Below are 14,921 nucleotides of genomic sequence, written 5' to 3'. Positions count from 1 at the left end.
TAAGAGTCTCAACCTTATAATGCTTTACCATGTCCGGGGACACAGGCACACTGGCAACCACATTAGACATCCACTAGAATGAAAATCTAAACACAGCACGATAGAAATAATAGTCACAGCATTAATAACTGAAGATTTAAAGTAAAACAGTAACGTTGCTGATTTTAGTTGGTTCCAGGCACTTAAACAGACAGCTCCACACTCCACAGAGCAATAATCATTCCTGTCAATCTATAATTTGTCAAAAGGACACTTAGTTGGTGCGTTGCAGTGTAATATTTCCACGCTCCAGGCAGGTGGGTACAAAAGAAAGTATCAGCAAAAGTGTTTCATACTTTAAAACATTCATGTAAAAAAATATGAAATGAAAAATGTTTTACAACCATACTCCTGAATATATGTGCAAATAGTAACTTATGGTAACAGCAGCAGATGGTACAGATCATATACTTCCCTGAACATCAAAACTATGGTAAATGGTTAAATGCACTGATATAAATTACAGACATTCTTTGCATTTGCATGGCTGAAATAAACATCCATTGTACATGTTTACTTCCATATGAAAACAGGATTGATTAGCACAGCAGAAATGATCATTTAAACGAACTTATTGGTGCAAAAAGTTGAATAAAAGTTACAATGTAGACTGTGTAGGCTTCTGTGTTTCATTCATTTTAAAATGGTTTTACATGAGAGAGATGGCCACAAAGAAACGTTACATTATAGCCTGTGCATGAGTAGCCTGCATACTGACTTTACAGACCATTCAAGTGTGCTTGTGGACCTCTTGACCCCTGTGCAATTTCTTGATCTCAATAATAATCATTATATAACACGCAGTAAAACATAATCTTCTTTTTTTTTTTATCTCCAAGTGCAGATGTAGGATCAAAGTTCTTTTTTTCTTCACATCCTAAATATAAAACATTGCATAATGTCATAAAGGCGATCTGTCTCTAAGCATTTGCATCTCATGAGCGCGCAGACACACGCTACCTATAGCTGGCAGGAGCTGAGACTCCTGACTGATCCCAGGCCTGCTCACTACATGCAGGCGGACGTGCGTCGCATAGACTAGACGCTGCACACACCGACACAGACCCGTAGCCTACTGAAGCTTCCACCTCGGTGAGCTTCGACCTCCGCTCAGCTGTGTGCTATTTGCAGTCTCCGTGTGACAGCTATAATTCGGCGTCCTTTTGACGAGGCTGTGGATACGTAAGTGTTGCGCCATGCTGCCGCACAGCTGCTTTTTTTAATTCCTCAAGACGGGAACGGGAGACCTCCGCCATCGGTGAAAATTGAGATGTGTTCTCTGAGCCGCTCGTCTGAACGGATGCTCTCCGAAATGGTGTCTGAAGCTAACCCTGGTCGCCTCTGTCCAGCAGAGATCAGAAGCATAGAGAGGGCTGCTTCTGACGCGCTTTGAGATGAAGGATAAGAAGAAAAAAAGAGACGTGAAATGATTTTTCTTTTTGTTTGTTTTGTTTGGTTCTGTTTTGTTTATGATGGGGATTAATGCGCATCCAGATGGGATTTATTCCTGAGTAGTTTTCAGCTGAAGGGGGCGGCGGATCGTGTTGATTTTGTTCTAAATTCAGACCTGGAAGAGAGAGGGGGGGGGAAAGGGTACCGCTGCTGCTCGTCGGTGAATTGATGTGGGAATACGCGCTACCTGGGCTGCATAGATGGCAAACACAAGCGAGTTAGGAGAGAGCAGCCCGTCCTTACAGAACTATGCGTCCACGGCCTCTGCGGTCAAGCTGGCCTCGCTGGGTCTGATCATGGGCATCAGTCTGCTGGGCAACGCGTCGCTGTCGCTGCTGCTGCTGAAGGACAGCTCGCTGCATAAGGCGCCCTACTATTTCCTGCTGGATCTGTGCCTGGCGGACGTGGTGCGCTCTGCTGTCTGCTTCCCCTTCGTGATGGCATCGATCGGCGGCGGCTCCGCCTGGCCGTACAGCCCCCTGAGCTGCAAGATCGTCGCCTTCATGTCGGTGCTTTTCTGCTTCCACGTCGCCTTCCTGCTCTTCTGCGTCAGCGTCACCCGGTACATGGCGATCGCCCACCACAGGTTCTACTCGAAGCGGATGAATCTGTGTACGTGCGTGGCGGTGATCTGCATGGTGTGGACTCTCTCCGTGGCGATGGCTTTTCCTCCGGTTTTCGACGTGGGCACCTACAAGTTTATCCGTGAGGAGGAGCAGTGCATCTTCGAGCACCGCTACGTGAAGGCGAACGACACCCTGGGCTTCATGCTGATGCTGGCCGTCATCGTGGGGACGACTCATGTGGTTTACATAAAGATGCTGTGCTTCGTTTACGACCACCGCAAGATGAAGCCGGCTCAGCTGGTGCCAGCTATCAGCCAGAACTGGACTTTCCACGGCCCCGGGGCCACCGGGCAAGCCGCCGCCAACTGGATCGCCGGCTTCGGCCGCGGACCGACCCCTCCGACGCTGGTGGGGATCAGACAGGCTTCGCACCCCGGCAACAGGAGACTGCTGGTGCTGGATGAGTTTAAGATGGAGAAGCGCATCGGGAAGATGTACTACATGATTACGCTGACCTTCCTCATTTTGTGGGCGCCCTACATAAGCGCCTGTTACCTGAGGATATTTGTGCGAGGGGCCCCGGTCCCGCAGCTTTACCTGACGGCTGCTGTGTGGATGAGCTTCGCCCAGGCGGGAGCGAACCCCATCATCAGCTTTCTGTTCAACAAGGAGCTCCGGATGAGGCTCCGAGCGTGTTTCCCCTGTTGCCTGGGAACGCAGACACCCATGGAGCCGTACTGTGTCATCTGAACCGCAGCGGGACCCCTCAAATACTGCCAAAGACACGTTTGTGTAGGATTTCAGAATGTACACGGAATAGTTTACCCACATTTCTATCAGTGGCAAAGGGTTTACACGCTATTTTAATCTGACAGAACTTTACTGATGGTGTAAATTCCTGCTATATTTTGCTTTCTGGACTGATTTAACTCACATGAAGCATAATATGTAATGATTTAATTAAAAAGAAATAGGCTGCAGTGTATTGGAGGGTTTTTTTGCCTCTCTAGCTGGGTATCATGGGGAAACCACTCTTCATTTTTGCCTCTGCATGTGTTTAGGTGTTATTCATTCCAGAGGTAAGACGTAGCACATGCAACTTACATGTGCCCTGTTAAATCCTACCTTTGATGAATGACCTTTTTCCATATCTCCATATTTTACACGAATGTCATTTTGCCTATTTTCTTTGGATATTAAAAAAAAATTGAAATATTATCCCAACAAATCAATTTGATGTTGTGGCCCACTGGAAAACTACAAAAAGCAATGCAGAACTACACTTGATCAGACCCCCACCCCCCATCCAACATCTGTATCAGCTTTACTTATCAGTCATTTAAATACTAAAGCTAAGACACAGATGACAGTATGTTTTTAATGAAGGCAATATCACATTTGTAAATACTGTAAAGCCCTGCTAACCCCTTCCTCGATCTTTTTTTTACACCCATATATCCTTGTATAGTTCATAATCTCTCAGAACTCTTTGTGTTGAACGAGGTGTTTGAACTCACTTTAAAAGCATTTCGCAAATTCTTCTTCTCCATCATCCCCTGTGTTGAGCAGGTCGATTTACATTCCCCCAAAGAACATACAGTACATTACAAGCAGCATTCGTTTTCTATGGATGGAACACTGAGAAGAAATGTGAACAATTTGGTGCTTTGAAAAGGACAGTTTCATTCTTTGTATTTCTTAGCAAATAAATAAGAAATGGATGATAAGTTGTTTGACTCAGTCATCTGCATTTAACGGTATCACTCCATTCTTGAATGGCTTGAAGGTAAGCCGTTCCCTAAGAGAGAAATCAGCCCTCACATACCAGACCCACTGTTTAGTATAACAGTATATGTTTGTTCCAATTAAGTTTTTGTAAACTACTTTGATTGGCATGCTAATTTGAGTGTTCATATTGGTGTTTATATATTTATAGCTGCTGACAGCCCCGATGATGGGTGTGAACTTGCTGCAATCAGCTACAGATTTTAAAAGGAAGAATATCCCAGCTGAATAAAACTATTTATAGTATATTTTGGCAAACTGGTTGCTAATTGAGTGAATGCATGACCCTGTGAATTCTTTCTGATCTTTAAGGTTTCATAAAGGGGCATGTGAGCAACTTGGTATTGCACCTTCATGCAAAGAGAGTTCTTACAAGCAACAGAGAGTGAGATGCTTTGTAGGACACATTTTCAGATGCAATATTCACCATAATGCAACTGAGTGAAAGTGCTATTAGACAATCCCTCCACTGCCCAAATGTCCACTTATTTAAGACCACATTTGCTTTATTCTGTCTCAACCCAAATTCAACACTGGACTTATGTATAGCAATTGGATATAACTGCTTTAACACCATGAAGGAGGGTGCCAGTAAGACTCACTTCATACTTTATTCTTTTACCATTTTAAAACGCTCTTTAATGCTTCTCTCTATTTTGAATTTAATTTGTTGCCTGTGAAACAGCTGTTTACAACTGGAATCTCTGATGAAATCTCTTTAATGTTTTCTAGTATTAAACAAAAAATAAGGCTAGTGGGGTGTTGAGAAGACATAAACTTGTGTCTTTTGATCCATTCAAATCCCCAGGAGTGTCTGTAAATGTGTGTGGAGAGTTGCAAAATTGTAGCTCTGTCCCTGTGTGCATTTTTGAATGCGTACAAGAAACAACAAGAAACGAGAAATAAATAAATCCGTGGATGTATAAAGATTAGCATATGTGAGAAATAAATGTTAATGTGCTTTAATTATGAGTCGAAACTGTTAGTTAGCTTTCTAAGCTGTAAATTGATCTGAATTTGTAGCCTTTGCTTGTGATTTGAGGTAAAATCTTCACAACAGACATTACATTGAGTTTTACTCATGTGTACAGTTATAACTCAGATCTGAGGGCATGCATGCCTCCTTCCACACACATTTGCAGACGACGGCATAACAACCACACCCCCCACCTCCCTTCTCTGTGCACGGGTGAACATCAGGTTTAAATGGAGAATATAAAGAGACACCTTTGCTCTTTGATTCTGACAGTCTGACACCGACCCTGACATTTACCACCAATTTGCCTATCATTGAAGAAATCTCCCGTCGAGCTAATTACAGCCGACGGGAATACCTCGCGTCAGTTTCACGTCACAATGCCAGTGTGTCGGCAAATTGTTACCATGTATACATGACAAACTGCTCGTAGCTGTTTAGTTTAAAGGCCAGAGGTTTGATTTAAACCTTTAAAAAAGTCTGACAGACTCGGTGTCAACTAACTGCTCATTAAACAGTTAAACAGTTTCCAACCGTGTTTTAATTAAACTCAATCAAGCCCCTGATTGATTCAGTAATAGCTGTTTTGCTAATTGGCATTGGCCTTGATGAATAATAATAATAATAAAGACATCTCTTTGCTTTATGAAGGTTTTTCTGAGCTTCAGTCCTTTTCGTTCTATCAAAAGCAGTATACCAGGTTCCTCGACACACTGTCTGCCTTCAGTGCATCTATAACCATTAACATCACATCATGCATGACTGTTCAGGACAGCTGGCTCTGCTCTGCTGACAGCGTGCAGAGGTCTCACAGCATCGTTTCTGTGGCTCCACAGCTGCAGGAAGATCCTCACCTGCACGTGCTCTCATGCGATGCAGATACAGGGTGGGTATTTTTAGGTACACGATGTTGTCTTCAGGGCACGCAGGCTGCATTGTGAAGCTGGGGAATTATGATTCCTGCTACCTGGATTTTCCTGCTGGCTTTGCTAGTGACCTTCTCATTCTAGCCAACCCCTAAGCAAACCACAGTGACCTCTGTCATCCTTAATGGGTTTTACAAAAACACTGTTTGGACAGATGGAGGTATAGCTGTTTCAAAATGGTACGCTCAACTGAGTATTCAAGTATTCGATCAGTATTCTTGTAGCACCTCATTGATTTAGCTTGTTCCTCCTTCTTGTTAAACACCTGGTGACTACATTACCCACAATTCAGATGCTACTGCTAACAGGGAGGGCTGAGTATGGTCACCACTTTTGAACATCTTTCATTTTCAGAGTGGTCTTCAGCTTCACCTAAGGCTGGCTCAGGTAACACCATGATTTCACTTGCTACCTTTTTTCAGCTTTATGTGTAAAATTGGTGTAGTTCCCTTTAAGACTTCTAGTGATTATTGTTTTTTCTTACTTCCATACTTACTTTTTCACTCCATCATTGGTCATCATCTCTGGACTTGGTTAGCTCAGTTGCCTCAGAACTGTAGATGTTAATTTTGATATACTGCAAGTCACAGAAATGCAGCCAACACATTTAAGAGGCAAGAACCTGGTAATGTTTGACATTTAAACTTCCTGGAAGCCCTGATTTTAATATTTTTTTAAGCTTTAGACAGTCAAGTCATATTTTGAAGTTGTTGCGCAGCTAAGAGAGCGTTTCAAGTTGGTTGAATGATCTCCACAGCCACAGAAGACCAATATCTGTTATAAAAATGGGAGATATGAGTCACTGCTTTACACACTGGGCGAATCTAATTTTAGCCTTAAGCCTTGAAGAAACGCACAATCACAGCCTGACAGTGATTAATTTCATAGCAGTCTCTGTGTTTCCTGGTGGTGTAAACGCTGCTGTTGTGGTGAGTGTGAATTTTAAAAAAAGCACCTTTGTATTTTAGCAGCAATTAAAATGTTCTCCACGGTTCTTGTTTTGGTATTTTGTGGTTGGAAAAGTGATTAAGCATGAAAAAAACAAAGTCACTTCTATGTTTCAGTTATGACTGGATAATGAAACTGTAACACACAGTGAGCATCACTCAGCAGGCATGTCATTTCATTACTGCTGCAATAACACGTGTTTCTTCTCATGCTTCCCAAAAGGGCAGCTGCAAGCTCATCAAGAACTTAAACGATGTTAAAGTATGAGTCTTAGCAATGCTGGCGTGTCCCTTTGGGCATTTTATTCATAGACGATAATGTTAAATAAAAATAAACTAATCAAAGAAATCAATCCCTGAATTTATACTTGTATTATTTTTGGTTTATCTCAAAGTGAAATGTCAAAATGTATTTTAGGTAGTGTAAGATCCAAAAGGACAAGAGGGTTTTCCTTTAAATGGATGGTTTAATTTGAGCCAATAGGGTGACGCGTTGTTAAATATATCTCTTTATTCCAAATAAAAAAGGCTTTTAAAGGCAGATAAAATATTTACAGTGTAAATGCAGGTCCTCAGAGGTAGAAGTCAGGATACTTGTAGGGTGAGAGACATTTGGATTTGCCTTCCATGATGGTAATACATGAAAGGTTCGGCAAACAGGGGCAGGTATGATGAAGCCTTTTGCCAAAGAAGGGAACCTAGAGGGAGAGAATTATGAGGTGCTGGTTACAGGTTCGTCAGCCATAATGGATGGTTGGAAAACAGAGGCAGAGGCGTTGTTTTACGGCCTCCTGTGTGAATTTCTGCCGCCTCTTCTCATGCCCTCCTGCATCATCACTGACACCAGCAGTCAGGCTGTTATAGAAACTCTCACCTTGTGGCTCAGAGGATGACAGTCCTCTCCTTCCTGTCCCATGGGCGTACACATACGCAGGCTGCGAATCCACAAACTCACTGCACAGCACATCCCTCCTCCACACTGGGAGTCCCTTTCACAGGCCTACACACACACACACACACACACACACACACACACACACACACACACACACACACACACACACACACACACACACAAGTGTACTACGTATGAAAAAGACAGCTCGATTTTGTCAGGTGTGTAAAAATTCTGCAAACACCCATCAGTGTTTTCTCCAGTCTAATCAAAGGAAAGATGTACTGACTTTATGTAATTATAGCATGCACACATAAAAAATGCAGTCAAGCAGAATTATGGTAGCGTTAACAGGAAAAGGCTGGCGAGAAATGTGATAGCAGCTGAGGCGCGATTACACACTGCAGTGCATTGTGCTGTATTTTGAGCGTGTGATTACACTTGCAGTCATACCTCAGCAAAAAAAAAAAAAAGCTTTAGAACTGCTGGTGATTTTATCGCTTGGAGTGTAGAGCTGAGAAGCTGAGTGACAGCTCTCGCTTTAGATGAGATGAAGGGAACACAATGAAGAGGAACAGAAGTGATTTCATGTGACAGATGCGGATGGAAATCACTTTCTGTTTCATGGCTGCGCGCTCCTCTCTCAATTCACAATGAGCGACACAGAGTGAGAGGGCTGTGGTGACAGACAGGGCTGTTTTATTGGAAGGGTGTGGATGTAAGATTTGACTGGGATAGCAAAATGATCAAAAAGGATGCAGAGGCATTGGAGTTTAGAAATGAAATGAGTTTATTAATGGAAAAACTGGTCATCAACCGCCATGCTTCAGAATCTGAAATGATACACAGTATGTGTAATTGGTCATTTAGGTGTTGTTATTGTTATATATGGATGCTTTGCTTTGCTGGGTGGTCAGATACAAGGAATATTTTGTCTTTGATTTTTTTTCTATTACAGTATTAAAAATGCAAATTAATGTATATATAACATACATTTACATATTCTATTAACAGGTTTTCTTATCTATCTATCTATGGGGATAAATTGTCAGATGAAAAAAAATACAAGTGAATGATAAATGTCACAATGAAGAACTATGTATTTTATATCTATCTGTGTGCATGTGTGTGTAGATAGACAGATATAGATAAAGATATTTGAAGTGTTTGAAGTTTGATATGTATAGATAACCCTATATTGCCCATTATTACAAGGCTAATTTGTAGCAGCGTCCATGAAAAACTATCAAAGAAAAGCAAAGCATCTGCCTAATTGTTTTATTTACCCATGAAGTATGTACCTGTTTGGCTGCACTTACCCCTGTGATTACGGCTGAAGATCCGTGGGACACCAACAACAGCGAGAAGAGCAGTAAGAAGAAAGACCTCATGATGAAGCGATGTCTTTGTGTTCCTGTGCCCGCCAGGGTTACAAGTAAGGATGCTGAGGCTGATGGACCTTCCTGCATGTGCATCCGTCACAGACTGCAAAGCCAAGTGGCCTCCAAATTCATGTGTTGAGGGCTGGCATTGGTTTATAAACCCAGCCCGCCATTCAGAAACTCCGTGACTCACTCACACAGCACTGCCTTGGAGGACTTTTTTTTTAAAGAAAGAAAGAAAGAAAGAAAGATAAATTGTCCAAGAATGTCCCTTCCTTTATTTGTTCTGACGGTGCTCTGTGCCTGCATTATTATTTCACATTCTCATAGCAAAAGTGAAGGTTATGTTGCCTTCATACATGCTAAAGCTGGGCAGAAATCAATACAAAACCGTAGTAGCATTGTTGTAGTTTTGTGTCACGTTCTTCACAATTTTCCTTTTCAGATTGCAAGGCCACAGTTATGAAATGTCCTTTTCAACCAACTCGCAACGCAGTTCACAATAAAAGCCACCGTCGTTCATGGACGAGAATTTTTGAGATACTGAAATAAAAAATCTCTGGAGTTGTACAGTTTGCAGATTATTTTAAACTGCGATTTCTATTACAGAAGTAATACAAGGATAACAGGTGTCATTAAAATGTATTAAGTACTTGTATTCCAGTAGTTCAGCTTGATGCGAATATCAACCTGACCAATCCCACAACGTCTGTGTGGTTTAAATAATGTGAAATTTAAAAAATGAGATGAGAAAAGTCCTCTGCGTCTATAACTGAAAAAGTTTTAATTCTTTGTGTTGTTTTCGGGACAAATTAAGACACATGGCGACAAAACAACACCTTGTGTTCTGAAAACCTGTTAACTTCTGACTTTATGATCTTGTAGACTGCAACACAACAGCCACTCAGACAGCTAATAAATAACTGAAATACGCTTTGACTGAAGTGCTCCATAATAGCACTTAATCTTTTGGCAGCTATATTCACTTCACAATTATTTAATCAGTTTGTATTGTTAAGACATTTGAAAAAGCTGATTATTGGCTAAAGTAAATTTTGAAGGCTGATGTGGAGCAGCATTTCAAACAAGTGCAGATGGACCGGGCAGGCACCCTGTGGAGGCCTTGGTTTAGTGTACGGAAGAAACGACTGTGTGCAATCGCCTGAAGTCACCGGAGCACAGGAACCCGACTGACATGGCCAATCAACGCTCGACGAGCTAAATCTGTCTTCATCACAGCTCTGCAGACTGACACTGATGACTGACTCACACTGGTAGACATGCAACGAAGTGCCAGAAATCTATTGTTCCTGTTACAATCATTGCAATGAACAATTCAAATCCCATTAAGTCAGATTAGTTTTATAGCATAAAAAACAACAGTTCCCATCCATCCATCTGTCCAGCCATTCATACATACACACATCCGGACTTACAGCAAACTTAGCATCACCAATCAATCTTTATACAAGTCTTTAGATTGTTGGAGAAACCAGAAGTAGTTAGACAGAACCAACACAGGTATATGCAGCCACGCTGACAGGCTGTGGCCCCAAATGGATAAAATTAAGAAATATGAAGAAATACTGGAGACTAAAAAGTCTTTTATACCCAAAACTACTCCGTCTCAGTGAAGTGTGTTACAGCAAAGTTAGGAGGACAGCTTTCTGTTATCTCCGACAGCACTGGGATTGTCATTCATCTGCATTTTTTTTCCAGACTTACACAGAAAGCCACAAGTATAGAGTCTTATTCTTCAGAGAAATCAAAACTCCACAGTTCGTTATTCTTAAACATTCAAGTTCGAATGACAATTTAATGCACCCATTAGTTGACATGCATATTGTAAAACCTTGAAAATACACCTTATTTGCTCCGATCGCTTCCATAGATAAATGCCTGGCTGGAGGCTTTTGCTCCTCAAAAAGGAAATAAAATACCAGAAAGTGCGAACATGAAGAACAGAGCAGTTAAAGGTCACAACTATTTATGCTCTCATAGCTGCAGAATAGCAGCATTTTCTGCTTTGGAAAGTTGTTTTTTTTTCATTCAGTTTTCATACATATTGTTCTGAAAGAAAAGGAAAAGTTGAATACACAAGAGGGGCCAAGGGCAAAAGAGGAATAAAATTCATTTATCTGGTCTCGATATTATGGAATGATTTGATCTATCTTTTAATTTTATTTATTTATTCATTCATTAATCTGCTTGGTCTCATATGCTTCTGATCATTCCAAGTAATTCAAGTATGATCCCCTAAAATGGCATCAATTTAAGTGGCAACTAACATAACCATAATCATAAAGGTTGCCTTGCTACCACATCCTTCCTGAATATCTTTGCAAACTCACACCACTGAAGCATTCTAAGTACGTCATGCAAAGACGGCGTCCTGGATGAAATCAGTGCTTGTATCTTTGGTTAAAAGGGTAGCAAGACACGAGCATTTGGCAGCCTGACAGGCAGGCTCGACATCTTCAGCTCCTCATCGTGTCAGCAGAGATTATTGACTGTTGGGGCCAAACCCCCACTCCTTATTGCGGCGTCTGTTTTTACACTAATGGTTATGATCTAATGAAGAAGGAGAGCCATGACGGAGCGCTTACATCCTTGATAAAAAACAGTTGCCTTGGCAGCTATCCCACAGCAGAGAGCTGTGGGATAAATCATGAAAACCGTGATGTTCTCAAGTGGAAATGCACAGACATGTTGGATATTGCGTGCTGCAGAACAGCTAGAGCCGTTGTTGTTGCTGCTGATTTCTGTCACCCTCTAACTCTGTTTGTTATCTCCAATCTCCCTACATACATAGACATGCAGAAAGGACACATGCCATAAGATTATGGGGTTTATGCGAACACCCGAGTCCTTCTGCCAGAGCATGCTATCAGAGGATCAGTACTTTGGATGACATAATGTTACTGCTGTTATTTCTCCATGCTCGCAGCACGCCTCTCCTCTTATTTTACAACACGCACGTGACAGAATCCCTCATTCACACATAATCTGATGGGGATTTTTTCACCAGATTACACGATCCTTTTGTTCGGGGATTCATGTTGGCCGAATGTGAGTGGGACAGTCCCACTGAACAGATTAGGCAGGAGTATAAGCATGTGGGCTTTTCACTTTTTAAATATATAATAGAATATATATATTTTTTAATATACTAGCATTTACTGCAGAGTATAATGCGATCAAACTCACCCCCAGACTTATAGAGAAAAATGCCACAGCAGAACTTGAGACTCATCAGACCAGGCAGCGTTTCTTCTGGCACCCAATTTGATGTGCTGTGTATTCATAGATCCTCTTAACGAGAATTTATCTGAGTTACTGTTGCTTTCCTATTAACAAAGCATGATCAGGTCATTCTCCTCTGACTTCTGGCATCGAACAGGTATTTTCTGCTCAAAGAACTGCCGCTTACAGGATAGTTTCTCTTTTTCCGATCATTCTCTGCAAAATGTAGAGATGGTTTTGAGGTATGACCCCAGCAGATCAGCAGATTCTGAAATATTCAGCCCAGCCTGTCAGGCATGAACTGGTATGCCACATTCAAAGTCATTCAGATCTCCTCTTTTGCCTATTCTGATGCTCAGTTTGAATCTTGACCATGTCCATTACGGGGCGATCGTGGCTCAAGAGTTGGCAGTTCGTCTTGTAATCGGAAGGTTGTAATCGGAAGGTTGCCGGTTCGAGCCCAGGCTCCGACAGTCTTGATCGTTGTGTCCTTGGGCAAGACACTTCACCCGTTGCCTACTGGTGGTGGTCAGAGGGCCCGGTGGCGCCAGTGTCCGGCAGCCTCGCCTCTGTCAGTGCGCCCCAGGGTGGCTGTGGCTACAACGTAGCTTGCCATCACTAGTGTGTGAATGGGTGGATGACTGGATATGTAAAGCGCTTTGGGGTCCTTAGTGACTAGTAAAGCGCTATACAAATACAGGCCATTTACCATGTCTAGGTGCCTAAAAGCTGATTTGATATTAGTGTTAATAAGCAGGTCAACTACTATATATATATATATATATTTAAACCAAATTAACACTTTTATCGTCATCATCATTTCACAATCGGGCAAAGCAGCTCAGCAGCTCACCTTGATCCCACACATTCTTTCATGCAGTAGTAAACTGACAGAGCGTAGAATTTATCCTTGGCCATCAAAATAACAGCAAAGAATTGAGCATACAAAAACTGAAGGGCATGCGCGCAGCTGCAGATAGTGTGTCGTGGAAAATTGCTCTGAATCACTCTATCAAGGTAGTGAAGTTCAAGTTTATACTTTGTTCGCTTCTAAACGAAATGATGGAAAAACATTTTGGAACCTCCTCATTTGCTTCTGACCTTCTCTAATTAAAATAGATGTGAGGCAAGAATGTCACCATATAAAAGACAAAGGCCTTCTGTTGGATTTCATTTCTTGTTTTTGAGTAACTGGTCCATTCCTCTTAGACACATGGGGTCCAGAATACATTCAAAAACATGTTCATTTCTCATGAAAAAATAAATAAAAGGATAAATAAATAAAACACTGTTGCCTTCCATTGTCGCTCAAGGTTAAAATAAATCTATTCTCAGGGATGTGGTTGCGTTTTCCTCCCACTAAAAGGTACCCGGCTCACACCTCAAACCTTTGTGGCAGTCTAATATGATAGAAGTTCAAGCAGTTTTGGGCGAATGCAACACGTAGCAGGAGATAGTTGACTTCAATTGCATTCTCGCTATTGGCCTGGTATACCATCAATAAGGCAGTAGCGTTTTTCCCTGTTGTGTTTTCTTTGTATTTCTCTGTGCTGGTCTTAGACTTAGACTTAGTTCCTCCTACGCCGGGCGGTGCATCGGGCAGCTAGTGATCTCCATCGATGTCGGTCAGCAGCGACTGCTTCAGCTTCGTCCCAGGCAATGTCGACAGTTCTCAGATCGTCCATGAATGTTCCACGCCATGTGGTCTTTGGTCGGCCTTGCTTTCGCTTGCCAGTGTGTGGACGCCATGTCATGGCAATCTTAGCTGGGCGATGAGGGGGTAGGCGTAAAATATGGCCCGCAAAGCGGAAGCGCCTTTCTGCAACAACATCGGCTAATGGGCGGGTGCCTGCTCTTCGTAGGACCTCCTCATTTGTTATTCGGTTATTATAGGAAATTCTCAGGATTCGCCGCAGGCAACGTTGTTGAAGCACGTTCAGGTGTTGAATAATTGCACTTGTTGAGCGCCAGGTTTCACTAGCGTAAAGTGCAGTAGGGAAGACGATAGAGTTCAGTAGTCTGATCTTGACCCTTACATTCAGGGAGGTCGAGTTCCAAATAGGTTGGAGACGTCGCAGGACACCAACTGCCTTCCCTACTCTGGCGTCAACATCCCGATCAGAGACCCCGTCATTCGAGATGATGCTGCCAAGATATGTAAAATTCTCCACCTCTTCAGCATGTTGTTGGTTGATCATGACAGGAATGCGGGCACGTGCATAGCCAACTCGGAGTACCTTGGTTTTTTTGGCACTGATTCTTAATCCAACTTTCGTCGCCTCCCTCTGCAGGGCCGCGGTCAACTTTTGGAGGTCTTCCTGAGTCAAGCCCAGCAGGGCAATGTCATCTGCGAAGTCCAAGTCAGTGAGATTACGCGCTTCGTGCCAGGGCACACCGATGCCAGCTTGGTCAACTGATTGTCGCATGATGAAGTCAATTACCAACAGGAAGAGGAAAGGGGATAGCACGCATCCTTGTCGGACGCCAGTATTGATCTTGAAGAAATCTGTGCAGCCGTCATCCGTCCGGACGCAGCAACGGGAGTTGGAATAGAGACAACGAAAGGCATCTACAAACTGCTGAGGGACTCCATAGTGGCGTAGGATAGCCCATAGAGTCGGCCGGTGGACGCTATCAAAAGCCTTCTCGAAGTCAATGAAATTAATAGAAATCTTCCTTTGGTATTCCAATGTTTGTTCAATGATCATGC

General features: G+C 42.5%; 2 protein-coding genes across 2 annotated transcripts; one reads left to right on the top strand and one right to left on the bottom strand.

The window, feature by feature from the left end:
- Positions 1-657: 657 nt before the first annotated feature.
- Positions 658-5,991, top strand: gpr27 (G protein-coupled receptor 27). Its single transcript, XM_040003321.1, has one exon. The coding sequence runs from the start codon at positions 1,692-1,694 to the stop codon at positions 2,805-2,807; it is 1,116 nt and encodes a 371-aa protein (XP_039859255.1). The 5' UTR covers positions 658-1,691; the 3' UTR covers positions 2,808-5,991.
- A 1-nt stretch (position 5,992) lies between these two features.
- Positions 5,993-9,185, bottom strand: prok2 (prokineticin 2). The gene is made up of 3 exons (XM_040003323.1): positions 8,906-9,185; positions 7,566-7,691; positions 5,993-7,389 (listed from the first exon to the last, which is right to left on the bottom strand). The coding sequence occupies exons 1-3, from the start codon at positions 9,059-9,061 to the stop codon at positions 7,264-7,266; spliced, it is 408 nt and encodes a 135-aa protein (XP_039859257.1). The 5' UTR covers positions 9,062-9,185; the 3' UTR covers positions 5,993-7,263.
- Positions 9,186-14,921: the final 5,736 nt, after the last annotated feature.

This window comes from Simochromis diagramma, unplaced genomic scaffold, assembly GCF_900408965.1.
Source record: "Simochromis diagramma unplaced genomic scaffold, fSimDia1.1 OVJJ01000646.1, whole genome shotgun sequence".
NCBI classification, from domain to species: Eukaryota; Metazoa; Chordata; class Actinopteri; order Cichliformes; family Cichlidae; genus Simochromis; species Simochromis diagramma.
The sequence above is the reverse complement of the archived record's forward strand: the minus strand, read 5'-3'. Positions and strand labels throughout refer to the sequence as shown.

What these genes read in the sequence shown, in the direction of transcription:
- gpr27 (XM_040003321.1), top strand. Translation starts at nt 1,692, where the DNA reads ATGGCAAACACAAGCGAGTTAGGAGAGAGCAGCCCGTCCTTACAGAAC.
- prok2 (XM_040003323.1), bottom strand. Translation starts at nt 9,061, where the DNA reads ATGCACATGCAGGAAGGTCCATCAGCCTCAGCATCCTTACTTGTAACC. An exon ending in CTTCAGCCGTAATCACAGGG is followed by an intron (nt 7,692 to 8,905) that starts GTAAGTGCAGCC and finishes GTGTGTGTGTAG; the next exon opens with GCCTGTGAAAGGGACTCCCA. An exon ending in GTCATCCTCTGAGCCACAAG is followed by an intron (nt 7,390 to 7,565) that starts GTGAGAGTTTCT and finishes CTCTCCCTCTAG; the next exon opens with GTTCCCTTCTTTGGCAAAAG.